Source organism: Pocillopora verrucosa, chromosome 14 (genome assembly GCF_036669915.1).
Source record: "Pocillopora verrucosa isolate sample1 chromosome 14, ASM3666991v2, whole genome shotgun sequence".
NCBI classification, from domain to species: Eukaryota; Metazoa; Cnidaria; class Anthozoa; order Scleractinia; family Pocilloporidae; genus Pocillopora; species Pocillopora verrucosa.
The window spans coordinates 18230364-18250613 of record NC_089325.1 but is presented as its reverse complement, the minus strand read 5'-3'; the positions used below and the strand labels follow the sequence as shown (position 1 = coordinate 18250613).

At 36.7% G+C, this 20250-nt stretch overlaps 2 protein-coding genes across 2 annotated transcripts; one reads left to right on the top strand and one right to left on the bottom strand.

Annotated features, from left to right (window-relative positions):
- Positions 1-120: 120 nt before the first annotated feature.
- Positions 121-16436, bottom strand: LOC131787645 (isoleucine--tRNA ligase, cytoplasmic-like). The gene is made up of 36 exons (XM_059104734.2): positions 16171-16436; positions 15420-15495; positions 14732-14812; positions 14436-14468; positions 14102-14188; positions 13795-13877; positions 13309-13360; positions 13019-13103; positions 12441-12569; positions 12216-12303; positions 11824-11884; positions 11500-11595; positions 11074-11196; positions 10620-10711; positions 10308-10406; positions 9785-9911; positions 9370-9443; positions 9128-9217; positions 8778-8882; positions 8601-8687; positions 8392-8475; positions 7886-8030; positions 7052-7169; positions 6794-6885; positions 6337-6414; positions 5969-6087; positions 5442-5544; positions 4407-4490; positions 4188-4323; positions 3998-4083; positions 3832-3897; positions 3344-3439; positions 2626-2796; positions 1675-1872; positions 1250-1316; positions 121-876 (listed from the first exon to the last, which is right to left on the bottom strand). The coding sequence occupies exons 1-36, from the start codon at positions 16413-16415 to the stop codon at positions 812-814; spliced, it is 3621 nt and encodes a 1206-aa protein (XP_058960717.1). The 5' UTR covers positions 16416-16436; the 3' UTR covers positions 121-811.
- On the top strand, positions 16401-20104 carry LOC131787646 (NADH dehydrogenase [ubiquinone] 1 alpha subcomplex subunit 5). Its single transcript, XM_066161815.1, is given in 6 exon segments — positions 16401-16510; positions 16762-16806; positions 18318-18434; positions 18951-19020; positions 19939-20006; positions 20009-20104. Coding segments are annotated over 6 exon segments (420 nt in total). The 5' UTR covers positions 16401-16486.
- The last annotated feature ends 146 nt before the right edge of the window (positions 20105-20250 follow it).

Sequence of the window (20250 nt, the reverse complement as noted above, 5' to 3'; positions counted from 1 at the left end):
ATTTATTTTTTGAATACTAAAATAAAGTAATTGTTTGCCCGTAGTGTCTTGTGGTCTGTCTTTTGAGAATGTTTTCTGTTCGTAATTCGCAGAGACTTGAGTCATTACTAAAACCACACCTTGAGTTTACTTTGTTTATTGAATAACTCTAAAAACAACTTTTTTTCCAAAAACAGTCAGGTAGTAGGGAAAATTCAAAGAAAGATTTTTACGAAACGTGTAGCATTTCTACAAATGTTCAGATTTTCATCGTTTAGACTAAAAGCTAGAATTAACGCTAACAAAAAGGGAAAACGAATTCCCACTAAGTATCAAACTACTGAGTGCCGTCATATTTGTTAAACGAAATCTCAAACGGAAAAATTTCGTACAAGATAGTTCTTCTCCTCTTGTTTATTTCCATGGTAAGAATGTGGTTCCATCATCGTTGGCACATGCACCGTGCTGTTTAGCTATTTAATTGTCTTTTAGAAGGGAACAGTAATTAACACACGTGTTTTTTTTTTGTTAAATTTGTGTTCACGTGTTTGCTTTTATCAAAGAGAAGATAATTTATCAAATTTAAGCTACATTCTCACGATTCTCTAGAAAGGCAATTTTAGGATATTGATGAAAGAAAAAGGTTTTGAGTGGGACAATTTACATGACAAAAATGTCATGGACATCAACCTTTACTTTCATTCAAAACACTATTGGGCCTAATGCAGGTGAAAAAAATTAACAGATGGTGACTCGGGAAAATTAGCTGTCAGGTGTTGACGCCAACAGAAATACACTAAACTACTGAAAACAAGATTCGAAATGGCCGAACTCAGCCTGTGACGTAAGCGTACAATTGAGAGCCATGTAATTTGGACATGTCTTTGTCGGTAACAACTGAAAGAAACATGATAAAATAACGTTAAACTACACACTTAGTATAGTAAGAACGTAGAATATGGACTGCATTAATATATATCACACGGTGAGTAATACTTTTCGCGCACGCCAATTGGCTAGATTGGCTAATTTTTTGGTTCTTGTGTGGTATATTCAAAAAACAATTATCCACGTCAGTGTCAGTGAAAAGGCTAGGTAACTACCTCCTTTTCAGTGAATAATTGTTGACTATTTCTTCTTTTTGCTCAGTGAATTTTCACTCAAACATCGCTATTTAAACCACGAAAAGCAAAACAAGTAGGAAAGTGGATTGCACTAAGACAGGACAGACATTACAGTCAGAGTATGAATTGTTGGTATATGAACTAACCTGATTCACATTTTGGCGACAAAGACAGTTTCAAAGCACTCTCCTGTTGATTAAACATTACGGCTACCTGTTTTGAAAGCATTCAAACATGGTAAATAGAGCGGTAATGAAGTATCCTTCCAATAGACGGGCTTTACAGATTATGAGACAACAAACAATAAGAGAATAGTGAACAGAAAATAAACTACGATTAAACAAGTATTTAACAAGGACAAGTGTTATAGTTTTGGTTCGATGGTAAGAAGAGTAAAATGTTGTATCGAACAGTCAAGCAACTCTAAGCACCTTGTGCAGCTTCAGAACGACTGTCTATTCCACCTTCGTCATAACCTGTTTGAGGGAACCTCCTTCAACCCAGCAGAAAGAGACAAAACTGTTTGTTTTGAGGGCTCACACCATGATAAAAAAACGGCAATCAAGAGTACCTGTCGCTTAAGTTGATCCAATGAAATGACCGGGCTGCCCTGAGGATTCTCCAAAAGCACAGTTCCCTTAACTACCCCAGCTCCACCTCTACACAGCAGTACGTTTACAAATTTGCACAGCGGTTCTCCAACAGTCATTTCCTTGTTTGCAGTCTGATGACCTTTCAACAACTTCAGATCAAGCATACTACCTTTAACCTAAAATTGACCATGGAAATGAGAATAAAGGCACATGAAACGAAACAAAACCAAACCTGACAAGCACACTGGTTTAGGGAAAATACTGGGTGCCCACATTTTAAAAAGAGAGTTGCAGGGTATTTTACAGTCGACGATTCCTGTTCTCTGAGGGCCATTCTGAGTCCTGTTTAAGCAGTCAGCTGTTGCGAGGTCAGGTACTAAGGAATTTTCCACACAGCTCGCAGCTCAAAAAAAAAACTTCATTACTGTCGGTTCGTAATCGATTTCGAGTGATTATCGGTTAAGACGGAATTAAATTCTTAAATAAAGCTTAAAAGATAGTCTATGCTGTTGGCATAATCATCATGTATTTTTTATTGGATGGGAGGGCCCCTAAATCATCTATGCAGTGTGGTCACCCTAAGTAAGAGACTCAGGGCACTTGTCAGTATGCAAAAAGGTTGGTCATTAGTTTATGAATCAGACGCTAGCAGAAAGCTCGGAAAGACCGTATCCTTAAATTTTGGATACTCGCCACAATACTATTTGGATATTCTAAGCCTACACTCGCTAAGCAACTCCAAGCCAACGTAACATAACTCTAGGGACCATACGCTGATTGCTTACTGATTCACAAGCTTTCTACGTGCTTTCCAAATGTTGTGCGTTGTTCCATAGAACCCCAAAAATTGAAATTTTTTGTAAAATTAATTTCATGAACAATTAGATCAAATTTCGTCAATACTCTTCAGGCAGATGCGTCATACATACCTCTGTTTTCTCGGAAATTATTAGAGGCAAGCTCGGTGCGAGAGAACTGGACACAACAGGTTGCTTAACACTATCTTCAATGTAACCTTTGTGTTCACTGATGACGTCATCTAACATGCCTTGTGTAACGTCAAACACAATGGTGATGTCATCGCATGGCTGAAGTTGAGCCTAACGAGATGACAACGGTAAGAAGTCAGCCACGATTTGTGGGATCACAAGTTCACACCTCAACAAAACCTACCAAGGGACACTCTCGAGTTGTGTTCTAAGTCACATTATGTCCCAGTGAGGGAATAAAAAGTGGTTCGCGAATGCGAAGTGAGTTAGAAATAGCTAATTTTAGATTTAAATTCTGGTAAATATTTCCTGCCGATCGCGGTAACGGAATTTTCTAATTTTTCTAATTTTTCTTAAAGCGTAAGGGAATCTAGCAGATGAATAAAGGGGATGAGTTTATAAAGAAGCTGTGGTGCTGCGTCGGTGAGAGAGTATAACAGGGTAATTTAGCATTATCAACTGAGTTGATAACGTTAATTGGCCACCGTAAAAAGTTTAAGAGCTACAACCTGGTAGCTATTTAGGGGTAAGAAACGGAAGAAATAGGTGTTTCACTTCTGCTGCGTATTCAGGTTTATGATGGAAATTTGCCGACAGTTCCGACAAATCACACTAAAAAGCCAGAAGTCAAGGTGTCACTGAGACTAGCTGCACTTGCCTTTTTCCGCAGTTTCTGAATTCGATTGACCACTTCCCGTGCCACACCCTCAGAGAGCAAAGACTGATCCGGGGTGATATCCAAAAGAGCAAGTACCTTGATGACAACAAAACGTGCACGTTACTCATGTCTAAAACAAACGGTGGCAATAACTAAATGAGTCTGTCAGGTAAGAGCTTGTACTTCAGTTAACAGGAATCATTGAACTCTCCAGTCATATTAGCACGGATGAGATGGCATGAAGGAAATATGATATCATTGCAACCATTGGCAGTATGGTATCTTTCCATCTCATTTAACTTCTACAATTGTTTAATAGTTGAAGCACGGAGGTACGGGATTGGTTTAAGTTCTGCAATTGATTGGTTGAGATGGTCGGTGGCACGAGTTTTCTGGACCAATCACAAAGGGAAGTAAAGCAAAACCAAAGCAATCCAAGATTACTTTCGATACTCAATTAAAAATCGCTAAAAGTAATCAGCGCTAACCTCTCCATCAGAGTGTGCTTCATATGCTGACGGCGCTGATCCATTCTGATCAAACGAGTATATCACCTAACAACCGAGACAAATAGTTGTTACAATTGCATGGTGGGTATGAATAGGAACAATCTCTCTTGACTCCGCGAACTATAAAAATTGATTAGTTCGTCACCCTTAAATCTGTTCCACTCAGTAAGTGCCCAGCCACCATCAGCTCTCCTTTCTCTTTAAACACTTGTATTTCCTGGTCTGAAAGACCTACAAACATATTTAAAGTGGCATTAATTAATAGCTTCTACTGACTAACGGTCAATTAAATATACTTTCACATAAACAAACAAACTTGTCAATCTATAAGATACCTTTAATTGCCTGAGACACTTCCTTGAAGGCACCTTTCAATCTGCGCCCCAATGTCTGGTTATCAGGCTCAGCTTTGAGTTGAACCCCAAACCTGTTTTTGTCTGACGACACTGTTAACTTTCTCACATTCACCTCCTAGAGACACATCAAATACGGTTATTCGAGAAAACCACCAGTAAAGTGAATAGTAAAGTCCGCGGTATTCGATCGATATGTACCTGTTTGATATAGTCTTCCAGAGATAACACGTCATCAAGGGTCTGTTGCAGCTGGTGAATGACGACAAGCTCAGGGAGGGGATACTGGAGAAAAAAAGCTCAATGTTAGGAAGCCTACGTCGATGGAGATAACAATGCAAGTCAGGACAATGGAAGAAAGATATATTGGAGAAAGAACTACAAGAACTTCTCACAAGTTGTCCAACGCCCAACTTCAGGATAAAGGCTAACGGTAAAAGTTCATTTATGAACACATGACATACCACAAGGGTTGCCATTGCATTGAAGGGTGACTAGAACTTTCTTCACTTTGTGTGCTATCATATGAACAGTACATAGGATATCACACCCTTAGGCCAAACTCCAGGTCCCCTTGGTATGTTATCGACAATCGTTTGAAGGGAACTCTTCCTCCAGATTTGTCCTGCCTGTCACGCATCCGCAAGTGATTTGAAAAACGCGAAGGGGTCAGTTACCCTTCACTGAGAATTACCCACTGACTTTCACTGCCTATTCTACCCGCTCAGTATTCAAAACTCTCCTCAAACCAAAATCAGTTCGACCATTCTCTTTCGTTTCACTATGAATGAATATTAAAAACTGAGTTTTTTAACGATAGCAGTCCAGTTGATGTATAAAAAAATCGATAGATTTGATGATTTAGTGATTTCTCAAGTTGTTTGTACACCTCCCGCTCAATTCCTCATGTAACCAACTCCTGTAACTCACATCACCTACTGAAGGCTCCAGGTATAATTACCTCAATGATTTGGTCTCTCTAACGAGCCTCTGAGTTGAAATCATCACCGAAAATGACACAAATATTTTATTATGATACGAATCCATTCTGATAAAACCTACATTAAAATAATTTTCACCGCATACAAGCTTAATTTGTTAATCTACTAACGGTATTAACCAAAGAATAGTTTCATATACCTATTACCATCTTTATCAAACCGCAAAATCTCTGAAATATCACAACTCTTAAAACTTACTTCACATGAGAAATTTATCGCTGAGAGGGATTCTTACCTTCAACGGAAGAGTTTTTCTCTCTCTAACGACTCGGCCAAGTTCAATCACTGTTAGCATTAGGGCTACTCTTCTCTCAATCTCTTTGTCGATTAGATTTTCCCTTCAGATAAAATATTTTGTTAAGGTAATAATGATGAGTTGTGGAATTAAAAAAACGTGCTATGCAAATAAAAACCAAAGCACAGGGGAAGTTGAGAAATAAAGATTGAACTAATTGCAGCCACGCGTTCCGTAAATTCAAGGGCAGAAATGGGTCAGTGGAGCACTGCTCACAGCCGGAACCAGCTGCAAGCACAGCTTCAGTTTGCTAACAAATTTTGATGTCTGTTTAACATTTTTCCCACATCACAAACTTGACATTTCTTAATATATGCTCAATCCATGAAAAAATTAATGTCCACTAGGACGTCAGTGAAAACTTATTTTAATAAAAAACAATTATAACGAGGTCAAATTTTTTTCTTAACCGTGTATTAAGATTAAAACTAGCTCACAAAGAATAATAAGACAGTAAATGTACCCACCTGGCCTTAGGGATCATCAAATAATGGATACTCTCTGTTTCTCCGATTTTCATACTTTCTGGTATGAAAGGCCGCAAAGACTGATAATTGAACTCTGTAAGAAATGGAGTGAATGACGCCTAGAAACAAGAGAACACGAATTCACTCGTAAGATCGACACACATGGTCACTGCCGTGTTTAAATTGAATTCGAGATCATAATGGATCTTTTTAGTAAGCAACTAACTCCGCCGGGACTCGTATTCTCACAGAATACATAACTTGCCTACCACAGTAGCGATGCGTGCTTACTATCATTCCTGACTTAGAGTTAATTATAGGTGTGAGTTTAGTATCTGATTGTTCAAAATCAACATATCAGAACATACCATTAACCTTGTGATGGTAAATACAACACTGAACAGCGTCTGAAGTGACTCGTAACGATCCTTGTCCCCATACTCCCCCTACACCGTAAAAAATATCCAATGTATCAATTGAATCTTCGGCAAATATTGAAAAAAGGTGAAGTTTTTGTGTTCCTTCATAATTACTGTAAGGTGTTTTTTAATCAAATCAATTCCACATAAACAACATGAAAAACCATAAAATAAGTTTTGATGCAAATTAAAAATGTAATTTTTAAAATTTTCGAAATGTTCCTTTTACTTAAGGCTTACTTCTGCCTTGATGTTGACATTGTGGTTAGCCATTACAGAAAAAAAAAGTAAGTAATGTAGAGGTACGTGGCACAATAAACTGTCACAGCAAAAGATATCTAACGAAGGAAGTCGTGTTTTACCAAAGAGTTACGCCTTGACCCTTCACAGTTCATTAATCCCTTACCCTGAGTCTCTTCCTGTTCATTCGCACATACACATTGGTCAGATAGTCAATGAACTTGACCAGCCGAGGAACAACAGTGTACAGTCGATAGGCTACAAAAAAGAGGGATGCATAGTCACTTTCAGTAAGTCATTTTACTACGATCAACATATTTTGCAAGGCTGGACCTCAATCTGTTTCTTGAGTGATAAATAATATCTAACAACATCATCTCAATCAGCCAGCTGTTTTTAGCCCCTAGAGTAAAGAGTGACTTACCTGCCATTTCTTGGTGGACAAACAATACCAAACTTTGAGTAAAGGAAATGATCCAGCGATCAAGTGTGTTGCCCAAATTCATCAGAACCTCTTCATCATGAACAAACTTTTTTCCGTCCTATTTCAGAAATACAAAATTATCATTTCATTGTTATTAGCTCTGTCTTTTACCTGAAAATACAGTAAACTTTGTTGCTGTTAGGAAAGTTGATCAAAAACGTTTCTCAATTATCAATAACTTGTTGTGGTAAAATTTCAAAAAAATTTATAGTGTTGGTAACTTTGATTACGACAATCATATGCTGTTATTTCAACCAAAGATTTAAATGTTAAAAAATAAAAGGTACAACCAAACATAATATGTCAGTAGATACTACACAGGTGAATAGTACTTTTAGTGTGTGCTGATTGGCTAGTTCAGAAGTGAACAGTAAGTACTAGATTGTGAGACAAAATTGCATGTCAAGAGATCAATTCCCTCCCATTTTTCTGTGTATTGAAAGAAATAAACTAAATTCTTTGTATCTGTGTAGTATATATTAAAACAATTATACACCTCAGGGTCAGTGAATAATGGTGGATCTTTATGGAGCTGTGAAGTGAAAAGGTAAATATCCACCACAATTCACCTCCCCTTCAGTGAATAATTGTAAAATATTTCAGCTACAATAACCTCTTTGTAATCAACTGTACTGTGACTGCAGCACTGACATCATCATCATCAACAACAACAACAACAACAACAACAAAATAATTTCATTTACAGATAAGATAAACCTTCAAAGCAATTTCAAGGCCTTTGAATAAATTTGAAGCAACAAAATGTTGCCTAACCCTTTCCATTTGCTGAATATTCTGCAACAGAAATCGGTGAGCATTATACCATGGAAGGAACACATCTTTAATGACATCCTTCACTCCTTTCTCCTGGAACTTGAGAGTTTCTGCTCTTACCACTGGTGAATTGATGAGATACAATCTAAAATAAAAAATTTCAAATTACACAAGCTTCAATTGCCACTGAAATAATCTGGGTAATTAGTACATAGCTACAGAATTGTACAGTTACAAAGACCAATAAAACCAATCTGTAAAAAGGTGCTCTTGAGAAAAAAAAGGTCCGATCCTACATAGTTGATGATATGGTGATTCTTAATGAAGGTCCACTTATTGTCAGGCAGAATTAAAAATCCCCTTATATTTCAGTGTAACCTGGCACACAATTGGCCAAAACCCACAAATGTTCATCCCAGTTTCAATGTTATCACTGATAACAGCTGCGCAAAGGAGAGTTTATCACTAAATTCACAGCGTTTTATTTGTTAATGTCAGTCACAAACCTAAGAGCATCTGCTCCATATTTGTTCACAATCTCCATTGGATCAGGATAGTTCTTCTTTCTCTTGCTCATCTTGGCTCCATCTCTACAAACAAGTGTTTGTAGAATTAAAACTCAGGACTGGGGCAAATAAATATGAAGAAGAAAATCACCAAAAATCCAAATTCTTGAGCAAAGCAATTAGAACTACAGAGCAGCTAAAAAGCTTACGCAGCAAGAACCAGTCCATTAACAATGAGATTCTTGAAGGGGGGTTTATTAAACAATGCTGTTGAAATCACCAGAAGAGTATAAAACCTGTAAAGGGAAACATTAAATCAATAATTAAAATAAAGTGCATAGATACTGTAAGAAAAGTTGAAATAAAACAATGGAAAAGCCACTTACCATCCTCTTGTCTGGTCAATTCCTTCAGCAATGAAATCAGCTGGGAATGATGCTTCAAATGCTTCTTTATTTTCAAATGGATAATGGACTTGTGCATAGGGCATACTGAAAAAATAAAAGCTGCATGATTAGTACAGTTCACACATAAATTTTGTTTAATGAAGTTTGATGAGAGGTTTCATTGCTGTACGTAGCTACTTATTTAAAAATAATTGATTTTTCATTTGGCCAACATTACTGCAAAACCAGACTTCCTTATATAGCATTGGTCCATGACAAAAATTGCCAAAAAATAATTGCTCTAAAATTCATCACAGTGGCTGACTTACAAATATACATGTATTAGTTACCTTCCACTTTCAAACCAGCAGTCAAACACTTCTGGGACTCTTCTAAGAACTCCTCTATTTGTTTTAGATGGGATTGTAATGTCATCCACACTGGCAAAGAATTTTTAAGTTAAATTTAGAAAATAAAAAGAGAGATTAAAAAAAAAAAGGAAGAGTTTTAATCAATTATTCTACAGCTATATATTCTATAGCATGATTCAAATTTTATAAATGTCTATTGCAATTAAAGCAAGAAGTTATACCTTTCTCTGTGAAGATCACTGACTCTGACACCAGACAACTGCTCCAGTTCATCGATGGATCCAACACAAACAACCTGTCGTATGAAATTCAAAAAAATGTAATCCACCACCTCTAATAAGATAATTCTATCAATTATTGAGAAAAGGGAGGCAATAACTAAAAAATCGGTGCAAGCAGCTGTGGCCTTGTCCATTGTGTTGCTGAAGACATACAGTTCTCACATATTGTGACTGTCTAAATAACATAACTGGTTGTAAAAGGAGAAAATATTCATATGAGTGACCAAAAGGAAGAGAAAAGAAGATGTCTGAACACCTGATGAAAGTTTCAGCTCCTCTGGCTCAACAACTGGTTGTGCTCTATACAAGGTTCATATCATCACCTTAAGAGGAAAAACCAAGGGTTTTGACATACCTCTTGATAATCATCACTGACCCACAGAGGAATTGGTGTGCCCCAGTAACGGTTTCTAGATATATTCCAGTCATGGGCATTTTCAAGCCAATTGTGGAAACGTTTTTCTTGTACAAATTCTGGCACCCTTATCAAAAAGACAATAAATTGTATGTGGGTGTAAAATGGCACAAGCCACTGTTCAAACAACTATTAAATTTATTTGCAATTCACTAATTGACATCTTCATTTAATGTTGATAAGTGCTTCTCTTTTAAACACTTGACTTAAGTATACTTGTGGTTGTGGTTCTGTGCAGCTTATCTGTTGAAAATGCATTCTCACTGTTGAAATGCACATTACTATTACATGTTATTACTTCTTTGTTTTTAAATTATTCCATCACAGTTTCTTTCATTCATTATGATAATCATACAATGGAAGAGGAATTGGAAAACCAACAAAGTTTGACCCACAACATGGATCATGTTTGTAGCTTGTTTTCTCTTAACTTTTTGTTTCAGTATTGATTTGTACTGCTTACCAATAGGACTGTTTGTTATTGGCCAAAAGCTTGTCAACAAGAGATTCAACTTGGATAAACCAGCCAGGAACAGCCTTGTAAATCAACGGTGTATCAGACCTAATGCATGCCATAATCAGAAAAAAAATTTATTGTTGTTCTTACAATGCAAATAAACAACCTATATACCTTCAAACCTTGGACCAAAAATGCTTTGGTGGTCTACCAACTTGTAATTCAAGAACATGTTTCTTATGATTGTTTGACTCCTCAGTTATACTAGCATTACATGATGTAAATCTTGTGCACATCTCTATGTTATGGAATCCTTACCTCCAGCAGAATGGATAGCTATGTTTATGAGTACTTTGGTGAACCAGTCTCTGCTGCTGCTTGAGCCACTTCATGATGACCTTATCAGCATCCTGCCACAACATGTTTATGTTACATGTTCAACATTTTAACTCTTAGTGATAAAGCATTTTTCACTACAAAATGACACATCTTTAGATAAAATGGACATGACAGATATTTTTTGGTGACATTTCATTAACAGATTTCTCCTTGGATTAACAATTTTCAAACTTGTTTTTATTTTTCTTTGCCTTATATTCAATATATGATTACATGAAAAAGAGAGTTTGAAAAAACTGGAACCAAAACATATCCAAGCCTGACCTACAAACAATGTTTGCTTTAAAAGCCCCTGTAGGTATACTCATGGCAGAGTACACCTACATGCACTCTGCCAAAATTTGTCATCCATTTCTGTGTATTGTATTTGTACCTTGACATGTTGCCCTTGAAAATCAGACACTTCACTGGTGAATTTTCCACTTGCATCTACAGGACAAGGAAGTTTTCCACCCTTTTTTACAATTCCACTTGCCAAACAGACTCTGTAATCATCCTGAAATAAAACAGGTTTGGTGAGAAGGTGAAACCTCACAGCCAAAATGGTCTTTTGTTGGTTAGCTTTCTAACATTCACTCTCTTTTTGTAGAAAACATTATGTTTAAAGCCACAGACTGTTACATATAGATAAATGAACAAGACCATAATAATTAAAAGTCTATTGACCACAACACTGGATTTCAAACAAAAAAAAAGCATAGCTACACTTAAAATACAAAATGTCATACTATACATAGTACCCAATGAAACCCTCAAATTATAGAATTTACCATCAAATGATCATTATAATAGAGCAAACCTCGCCAAAGGCTGGTGCAGAATGGACCACTCCAGTTCCACTTTCACCTGTTACATAGCCATCTGCTAACACCCTGAAAGCTCCACTAGCCTTGAGCTGAAAAATAATGGTTAGAATAAATAAAGGAAATTAAACCAATGTAAACATGGCTGGTACTTTTCATATGTGTGTAATAATGAAATAACTGGCTCTGAAAAGATGCTGCAAAGTCACGCTTATATGTTATTGTAGCATGTTACAGTATTTTCAAACTAGCAAAATAATGTTCATGCAGCATAATATTACGTAGGGAAAGTGAGGAATAAATCAACACAATTTGCTTACATCTTGAAAATATGTAAAAAGAGGTTTGTAAGTCTTTCCCTCCAGGCTAGATCCTTTAAATCTATTCAAAAAGACAAAAAAATTACTTGCAAGATATCAATTAATTAAATATAAAATCTATAGTGTCCTAAAAAGAGAAACATTTAATGTCAGTCATTCTCTTAAAAATTTCTTTACATCAGTTCTCTACAGTCTCTGGAGCCACGAGAGTCGAACTATATTTTCTAAATAATTTTTCATGAGGGCATCCCCAGTGTGAACATTTTCTTTACATATCACAATTTTGCAAACAAAGTTTTATAATATATTTTAAAAGTTGATATTATACTTCAATCACATACATATTTAACACTATGTCACTATTACATGTTCAAACAGAAAGAATTAAAAACCTTTCTAAAACTGTGTACTCCTCTGGCTTTTTGAAAAGTGCTTCAAGCCTAGCTTCCATCATGATATAAACTCTGTTTGTGGTGTTGTCTGCAGAAAGAAAGAATAGAAAGCAAGTAAAACATTACTGCAACAAAAAAATACAACTATTGCTCACTTCAGTGTAAAGGTCTTAATTTGCCCTCTGTGCTGCATTAATGAACAAACTGTACACACTTTCACAGTACCTGTGACTTTCACATAATCCATGTCAGGGTTTACGACAAGAGCGAGGTTACTAGGAAGTGTCCATGGGGTTGTTGTCCAAGCAATCATACTGACATTAGCATCGTCATCCAAAGGGAAGTCCACGATCACTTGACACAAAGACAAACCAATGTTCATTAGTTCATCTCGTTTTGATTTGCTCTAATTGAAACCCATAAACTGTAATTACCCTTTTGAGTGGTATGTGTGTACATGTCAATTGCAATTAAATTCAATTTTGCAAACCTCTGACAGATTTGTTTGGACTGAAGAGTGTTTATCTTTAAGGGTAACAAAGTAGTTTAAGGATTCTAATTATTCTGTTCAACTCAAAGTTAAATTTAGCACAAGGATTAGTCCAGAATAAGTTGTGAAATATAAGGAGGCATGCAGCTCCAAGTAAACTTGATCATACAAATCAAGGCACAGCAAAATTAAAACCTAACACAGGGTTTGTAACCCAAACAAATTTCAAAGACTTCTCCAAGACCCTCAATCAAAACCCACAAACAAAATTACAATCATAACCAAATTTACAAAACTTTGAAGGGATTCTAACCAGATGGATCCATAGTTTCCTTGTAGTTTTGATTTGCTTCAAAGTTTGACAATGGAGTGTTACATCTTGTGGAATATGGCATAACCTAGAGGATAATAAGTAGAATATTAATCAACAATCAGTTTTAGGACAAAAGAATTTAAGCCTTAGAATTTTCAACTGATGTCAAATTATCTGATAATTCAACTATTTGTTTATTAAAAAATGGTCTTCTCTTCCCTTTAATATAATTTTCTCCAAAAATAATTTCTCTATCAAAAGCAGAGCTATAAAGACATATAATACAACACCTTAAATCCTCTATAGACCAAGTCTTTTTCATAAATCTGTTTAAATGTCCACCTATTAAAAAAAACCCTCACATTTATTAAAACTGAACAGTAATAATGAACACCCACATTGTGCAAATTGTACATGAAGAAATATGACTGTACAACGTATTAACATTATTTTTCCTCTGGTTGGGTATACTCTTAATGACAAGTATATTATTTTAATGAAATCCCCCAGACCAGTGTGACAGCTTCTCTATATCTGATATTGAAAAGGCTAACATAGATCAGTTCAAAACTACATCATATGATGATGAACATAACCAAACAGTTCATGTTAAGTCTTGCAACTTTTTTGGTGATAATATATTACACCAAGAGCAGTTAAAATGAAAGTTAATTAATGTTTTTGTTTTCATTAGTTAATAAACAAATGCAACTGGAAAAACCAATAATTTCTATATTGAGGACACATAACTGTTTATTATATGAAATTACACATACCAAACAGACTCCATAAACCATGGATAAAGTGTCTTATAGTCATTGTCAAAATCAATCCATCGTCCCATTCTCTTGACTATGAACTGAACAACCACACAGTTATTAGACAACAATGTTTTCATTCATTCACTCCATTGACCATCAAAATTTACACATCTTCAAAAGCACTGGTACAATAGTAATATTAGCAAGAAGCCACTCCTTTTCAAATATTATCAGCCAACAAAAGATTGGCTTTATACTTTTGACAAACATATTCACAACAAAAAACAATAACTGCAGGAAGATCAAAGTCTGTTGTACTTACCTCCCATTCATTGGAGTAACGCATCACAATTTGGCGACACTCTTTGTTATAATTAGCTATTCCCATTTTTGTCACATCATCTGGACTCTAGAAAAAGGAACAAATTTAAATCCAAAAAATTCATCTATTTCCAAGCACTTCAGCACATTTAAACTGCAGACATAGTCATAGACTATTTCTGCAAGAATCACTTATGAAAATCCATGATGAATCGTATCCAAATTTTAAAAACTAATTGTTATTTACCCACATTGTGAATCACCTTAATGATTAATGTGATTAATGATTCTACAGCAATGGATATACTTAACCAAAGAGGTATATCTATTCTTACCTTGATACCCAACTTCTGGTCTATTTCATACTCCTACAAGACAAGGAATAATCTCATAAACAAGACAAATTCCTCTTCAGATGTGAAACTTGATTGTAAGTATTTGGTAACTAATTATTGAACTTTGCAAAAGAAAAAGAATGAAAGGCTTAAAAAATTTATACTTGCAATATACTGACACTTTTCTTTGTAATTTCCTTTTTACATAAGGTACCAATTCCCAGCACCAAAAATCTCAAACTTTATCAATGTCTACCTGTATTCTGAAGGTAGACATGAAAACTTAAAGTTCTCACCACTGGAAGGCCATGACAGTCCCATCCGAAACGTCTCTCAACATGATAACCAGACTGATGAGCATATCTTGTGACTATGTCCTGTCAATATAGTAACTCAAACTAGCAACAGTAACACTAGCACTAACAAAAAAAGAGCTTACATCTTACTTAACATCAGGGTACGATATTGCCTTTAGCATTTTCCACCTTGGTCGAAACATGCAGTCAGCTATTTGCTAAATGAATGTGACTGATAATTGAGTACTGTAACATGAATTTAAAGGCTGGTTAACACCAGAAAACTAACCTCACATCTTATCAATGTCATATGTCTACACTCGAGAAATTATTAATTTCCTCTCAAATAAAAAATTTCATGTCTGGTTTCCTGAAAGATACTTATCCCAGATCCTACCAAAGTTTGTAACCTCAGATAAAATAAAGTGGAATAAAAAATTGAATGTAAGATTCTATTTAAGTGAATTCTTGAAAAAAACAGAGCACACACATCTCTAAAAATTATAGGTCCGTGTCACCTGTCTTTCTTATAATTCTATGATTCTTAGTAATAGCAATGAGTTGATATTATCAGACTAACAATATTAAACTCCTGAGATTAAATTACAAATACACCATTAAATCTTAAGACCATGTATCCATAATTATACTACAGTCCCTTGATGAAAGGTGTTGGCAAGTACTTTACCTTTATAGTACCAGCTAGGATGTGTCCATAATGAGGCAAGCCTGTGGCAAAAGGGGGACCATCATAGAAACTGTACCTGGATAAAAAAAACATCAACAACTTTGAAAACTTTTTGATAATTAAGTGGATTTACTTTGTTTCCTACCTTCTAGGGAAAAGATAAGAAAATTGAGCATTCTCATTACCTGTTTGCTGGACAGTGTATGGACATTAAAGGGAGAAGTTACATGTTAATCATTTCGGGGAGTGAAAGAGTTGAAAGGGAAAGGGAGGCCAGGTTTGGTCCTAGGAGTTCTAGAGCTTGGAGAAAACTGGAGTTCAAGCTATTGAGATCCTTCATTTGTGAAGAGTACCTCTGCATACGTACTAAAATTATTTCAAAACTGTCTGAGGTTCAAACAAGCGGGGGGGGGGGGGGGGGAGAATCCTATTCTGCTAGAATCATGTCAAAAAAATACAATTGTTTTCCTACAAGACCACACATGTGCAAAGCTGAAACTATCAAACCTGGCTGAATTTTCTGCAGAAAGAAATCTCTTTGAGTAGCACTTACTCACGCACAATCATTACACAAAAATTGGAAACTTTTCCACCATTTGAGAAACTCAAATTAATGGGTACTGGAGGGGGGGTAGGGGGAAAAAAATCGTAGAGCAAGGCCGGAGAATCTTTATTGTCATAAAAAACAGCTGCACATTTTCATGAAAAGGTTACGGTCCTTTAACGGAAATAAACTTTCTCTACTCCGTACCTTGGTCTGTCCTTTGATTGGCGCAAGCACGACTGAAAGGCATCCAACTTCTCCCAAAGTTTCAATATATTTTCCTCCTCTTTGGGGAAGTCATGCTGTTCGGCAGCTCCAGCGGCCATTGAAGACGAATCGTTATGATCAAAACCACAGAGCGCACGCCACAAAGATAACTTAGGATAGGTAAATTTGCCAACGTGAAAGGCGGAAAACCCAGGGAATCTCTTCCTTAAAGCGCCCTTCCACATGGAAGTATCAAACTGCCAAGGTGATGCAATAAAATTCCCAGCTGCCTGTTCGGGAGTCGGTGCAATCCAATATGGCGTCCGGTTACGTGAAAAGGGTAAGTGACCCTCTGCATCGATAAAACAGTTCCAGTCGCTGCAGTGGCCATTTTTGGGGGGCTAAGTAACTTTTTAATTATACTATACCAACCAAGATCGGACTCTATTCAGTTTTGAACACCCTAGAGGATTTATTTCACGGTTAGTTTGCTAAATGTACATCGACAAGGTACTAAGCAAAATCAAGACTCGTACATAATATATCTTGAATTCATGTCACCTCACATACGAAATTGCTTAAATTTTTCAGTCAACGGCTTTGGTTGGTTTGGCAGTTTCCAAAGCACCCAGGGAGGTAAGAATTGAAGTAACATTTTATTGAAATATGGCGATTATTTTTTTGTTTTGCGGGAACTCATATTTGCGCTGTGAGGTGCCTCTAAATGACGTTTGTGATCTCCGTTTAATCTTTTGAACGCAAATGGCAATGCTTATTGAGTTAAAGAATTCTATTCGATGTCATCAATGTCTCTCTACTTAAAGAGTGGAGGGGGGGAAAGGCAGGGGAGTTAGAAAGGGGTGGGGGGGGGGGGGGAAACAGGGAGGTTAGAGTCTTCCACTTCCCGTACCCGACTCCCTCCCTTCATTGTGTTGCTCCCATCTTCAGGTTAATCAAGGTTAATTAAGGCCTTAGCCTTGTCCAAAATATAAAATTACATTGAAAAGTGAACCTCTCCGCACTTGCCAGCGCACTCACTGAAGTGGCAATTCTTTGAACAAGTTTACTACATGAGGCAAAATCTTCAGTAATTTGGGATGCACAGTCACACAGAGCAAGCTCACAAGTGGGTCTTCCATTAACGGATTTTTTGTTGCCACACCAAAAAATGCTGAGGCCAATTAATATAGACGACATATGACCTGACCCTGAACCTGAACCTTTAATGACCCTGAATTGCTTTCTTTGCTGGAGATTTATGACAGCTACAGCTTACCAGACACTAAAGTATAAGTGTACATGTGTCATGTGTCATGCCATCTCATGATTTATGATGTAATCGAATTGAAGGGATTTCCAGATTCACCAGAAGAAATGCTGTTTTTTCAGCCCAAGTACAAATTTATGTTTTCTTGCTTCCAAAATTTTCTTTTAAGAGTTGGTGGATGTTTCATGGAAATTTCAAAACTTTGATAGAGAAGTATTTTTGACTGAATAATACCCAGTAATAAACAACAAACTATTGCCTTCTTTATTTCTGCTCCTGCTTTTTACCCTCACATGGATCCTGCTTCCCACCCCCTGTTCTCCTGCTTTCTACCCTCTCCTGCCCCCTTTTCTTCTGGTCTCCCACCCCCTGTCCCCCTCCACTAAAGAGTTGACACAAAAAGCCTTTCTCACCCCCTTGCCATGTTCAATGAGACACTGTTTTATTGCAACTTTACCACATCTCATATATTAATGTATTATGCTGAATCATTTTTATCACATAAAAGAGGAGCCATCACTGCCAAATAGGTGACTCATTGGTGGATTTTTTGTATGAAATATGAATAACTACCGTAACAAGGAGTAGTTGCAAAATGCGGAACTTCATATAAGGGGTTTTCTTTGGCTTAAAGTTGTCAATGACTATAGTGATGAATTGTGCAGGATGTTTTTCGTCATGACCTTTTTTGGCAGTGTAGGGACAGTCCAAAAAAAATCCTCAAAAACTACAACCTTCTGGGTGTGTGTGCTACACAGTATACTGTGAACTTTTTTGACTTGCTTAAAATGTTGGGTTTGCAGTTCATATTAAAATTCAGTACTCTTGATTGGCCTCATCTGGTTTGGCAAACAGCACAATCAATTCTTTTGTCTTCAAGGCTCTCACAAAGTTGTATAAAGAGACATTGGTGGTGTTGGGAAGCATGCCAAAGAGTGCCCAGTACCGTATACACACAGAGCAGATCACTAAACAGAGACTAGATGTTGTGGAACAGGTACCTTGTCATTAACATGAAGAGTAGTGTAGTGTTAAGCCAGTTGTTTCCAAGAGAAGGGACAATTTGATCTTCACAGGTTAACAGAAATTATAGTAATCAAAGGAAAATCAGCTTGACACATTCAGGCTTTCACAATAAACATAATGTAGTTAACTCAATAAGATCAATTGGTCACTAGCTGTCTGTTTCATATATGCTCTTTGTGGAAGCAACCCATTAAATTTACCTTTCTTCCAACTTGTGGCTGGGGCACTCGGTTGGTGCAAGCATATAGAAGGCTGGGGTTCAATTCCTGTTGAATCCTTAATTTTGTCAGACCTGTTTTCCAGCAGTATGTTAAACTTCACTTGAAGATCAATTCCTAACTTTGTCTCTTCCACCAGTCAACTTTGCTTTATTGCACATACATTATATTTGTGTTACAATTATGCCCTTTTCCCCCACCCTGCAGGTTTTTCTGCAGTATATTTCTATTTTATGGCCAACTAATTTTATCAGTGAATTTTTGTTTAGGAGAGTGACATACCACAACTGGAACACAAACTTGGAGCTGGACAAATTGAAGAAGTTATTCAACAGGTAGGTAAATTTTGTACATTATTGTAATCAATTAACAGTTAAACCCTCCACAATGGCCACCAAGAGGACAAGAAAAAATGCTGCCAAATACTGTATCAATTGGTTTTCTTTAAATTTCGACACATTTTTGTTTCTAGACTCTTGGATTATGATATAACGCTCATTTGATCATGTTCACATATTAAATTGCGCAATACAATCTCTAAATTATTACTAGTACTTTCACTTTTAGTCTTTAAGATATTTTATCTTAACTTAAATTGTCAGAGGCTGCCTTCTTGAGCAAGTTCACATTTAGCATATTGCTCACTGATTAATGATTTACTGGTCACTTTGTTAGTTGGGATACACTTTAATGATCACTGCTGTTGTGATTAGCAACCCATTTTAGGACTGTTAGAGATGTTAATATAAAAACAAACATATCGACAGTCTGCTTGGAACAAAATGTTCAATAGAGATGCCAGTTGTAATATATAGATTTAGCCAAGCCTAGATGAGAGAGATCGCACTTTTTTTTTCCTGCACCCGTCTCACAGCGGCACAATGCCTTGCCTTGACTAGGACTATGAACCTTGGTCATCCCAAACTCAGAGCCCAGTGCACTGACCATGGACCACCTCTGAACAAGGCTGTGGCGTTGGTGTGCTCGCAGTACAGTTGCCACATGTTAAAAGTAGCACCTTGTATGGTCGTACAGTTGGTATGGTCGTACATCCAAATCTTTTTTGGCTTGATGGGTTCTACCATTTTGTATAATTATGGGCGCTACGCTCTGCAATTGTTCGCTTAAAATGTGTGCGGTGTACCTGTATTAATCTTCGGGCAGCATATTAAGTGAAACTTGTATATGGAACATGATTTGATTGGAACCCACTTGTGCCCAGTTTGTCCCCATGATCCTTTCCTCCTTTGCTTGTAGGCAGAAGAATGAGCTGTCTTTGGCCAAGGAAGATGCAAGATTGGCAACCTTGGGAACCACTACAAAAATTCCTCCACCTGCAGACCAGTGGACCGTGGCCATGACAGTCGCTGGATGGAAAAATTTGTTTTCTGAGGATATTGGTTTTGGGTCTAAGTGTAAATGACAGTGGAAATTGACACTCTATGGCATCCATGACAGGAAAGCCCAAGCTTATGCCATGGCAATTACTAGTTTTTGTACAAATGTAGTATTGGCCATCTTGGTATCGATGTTTCTTTTTACTCGTCTTTTTTTTAAAACATTTCAAAC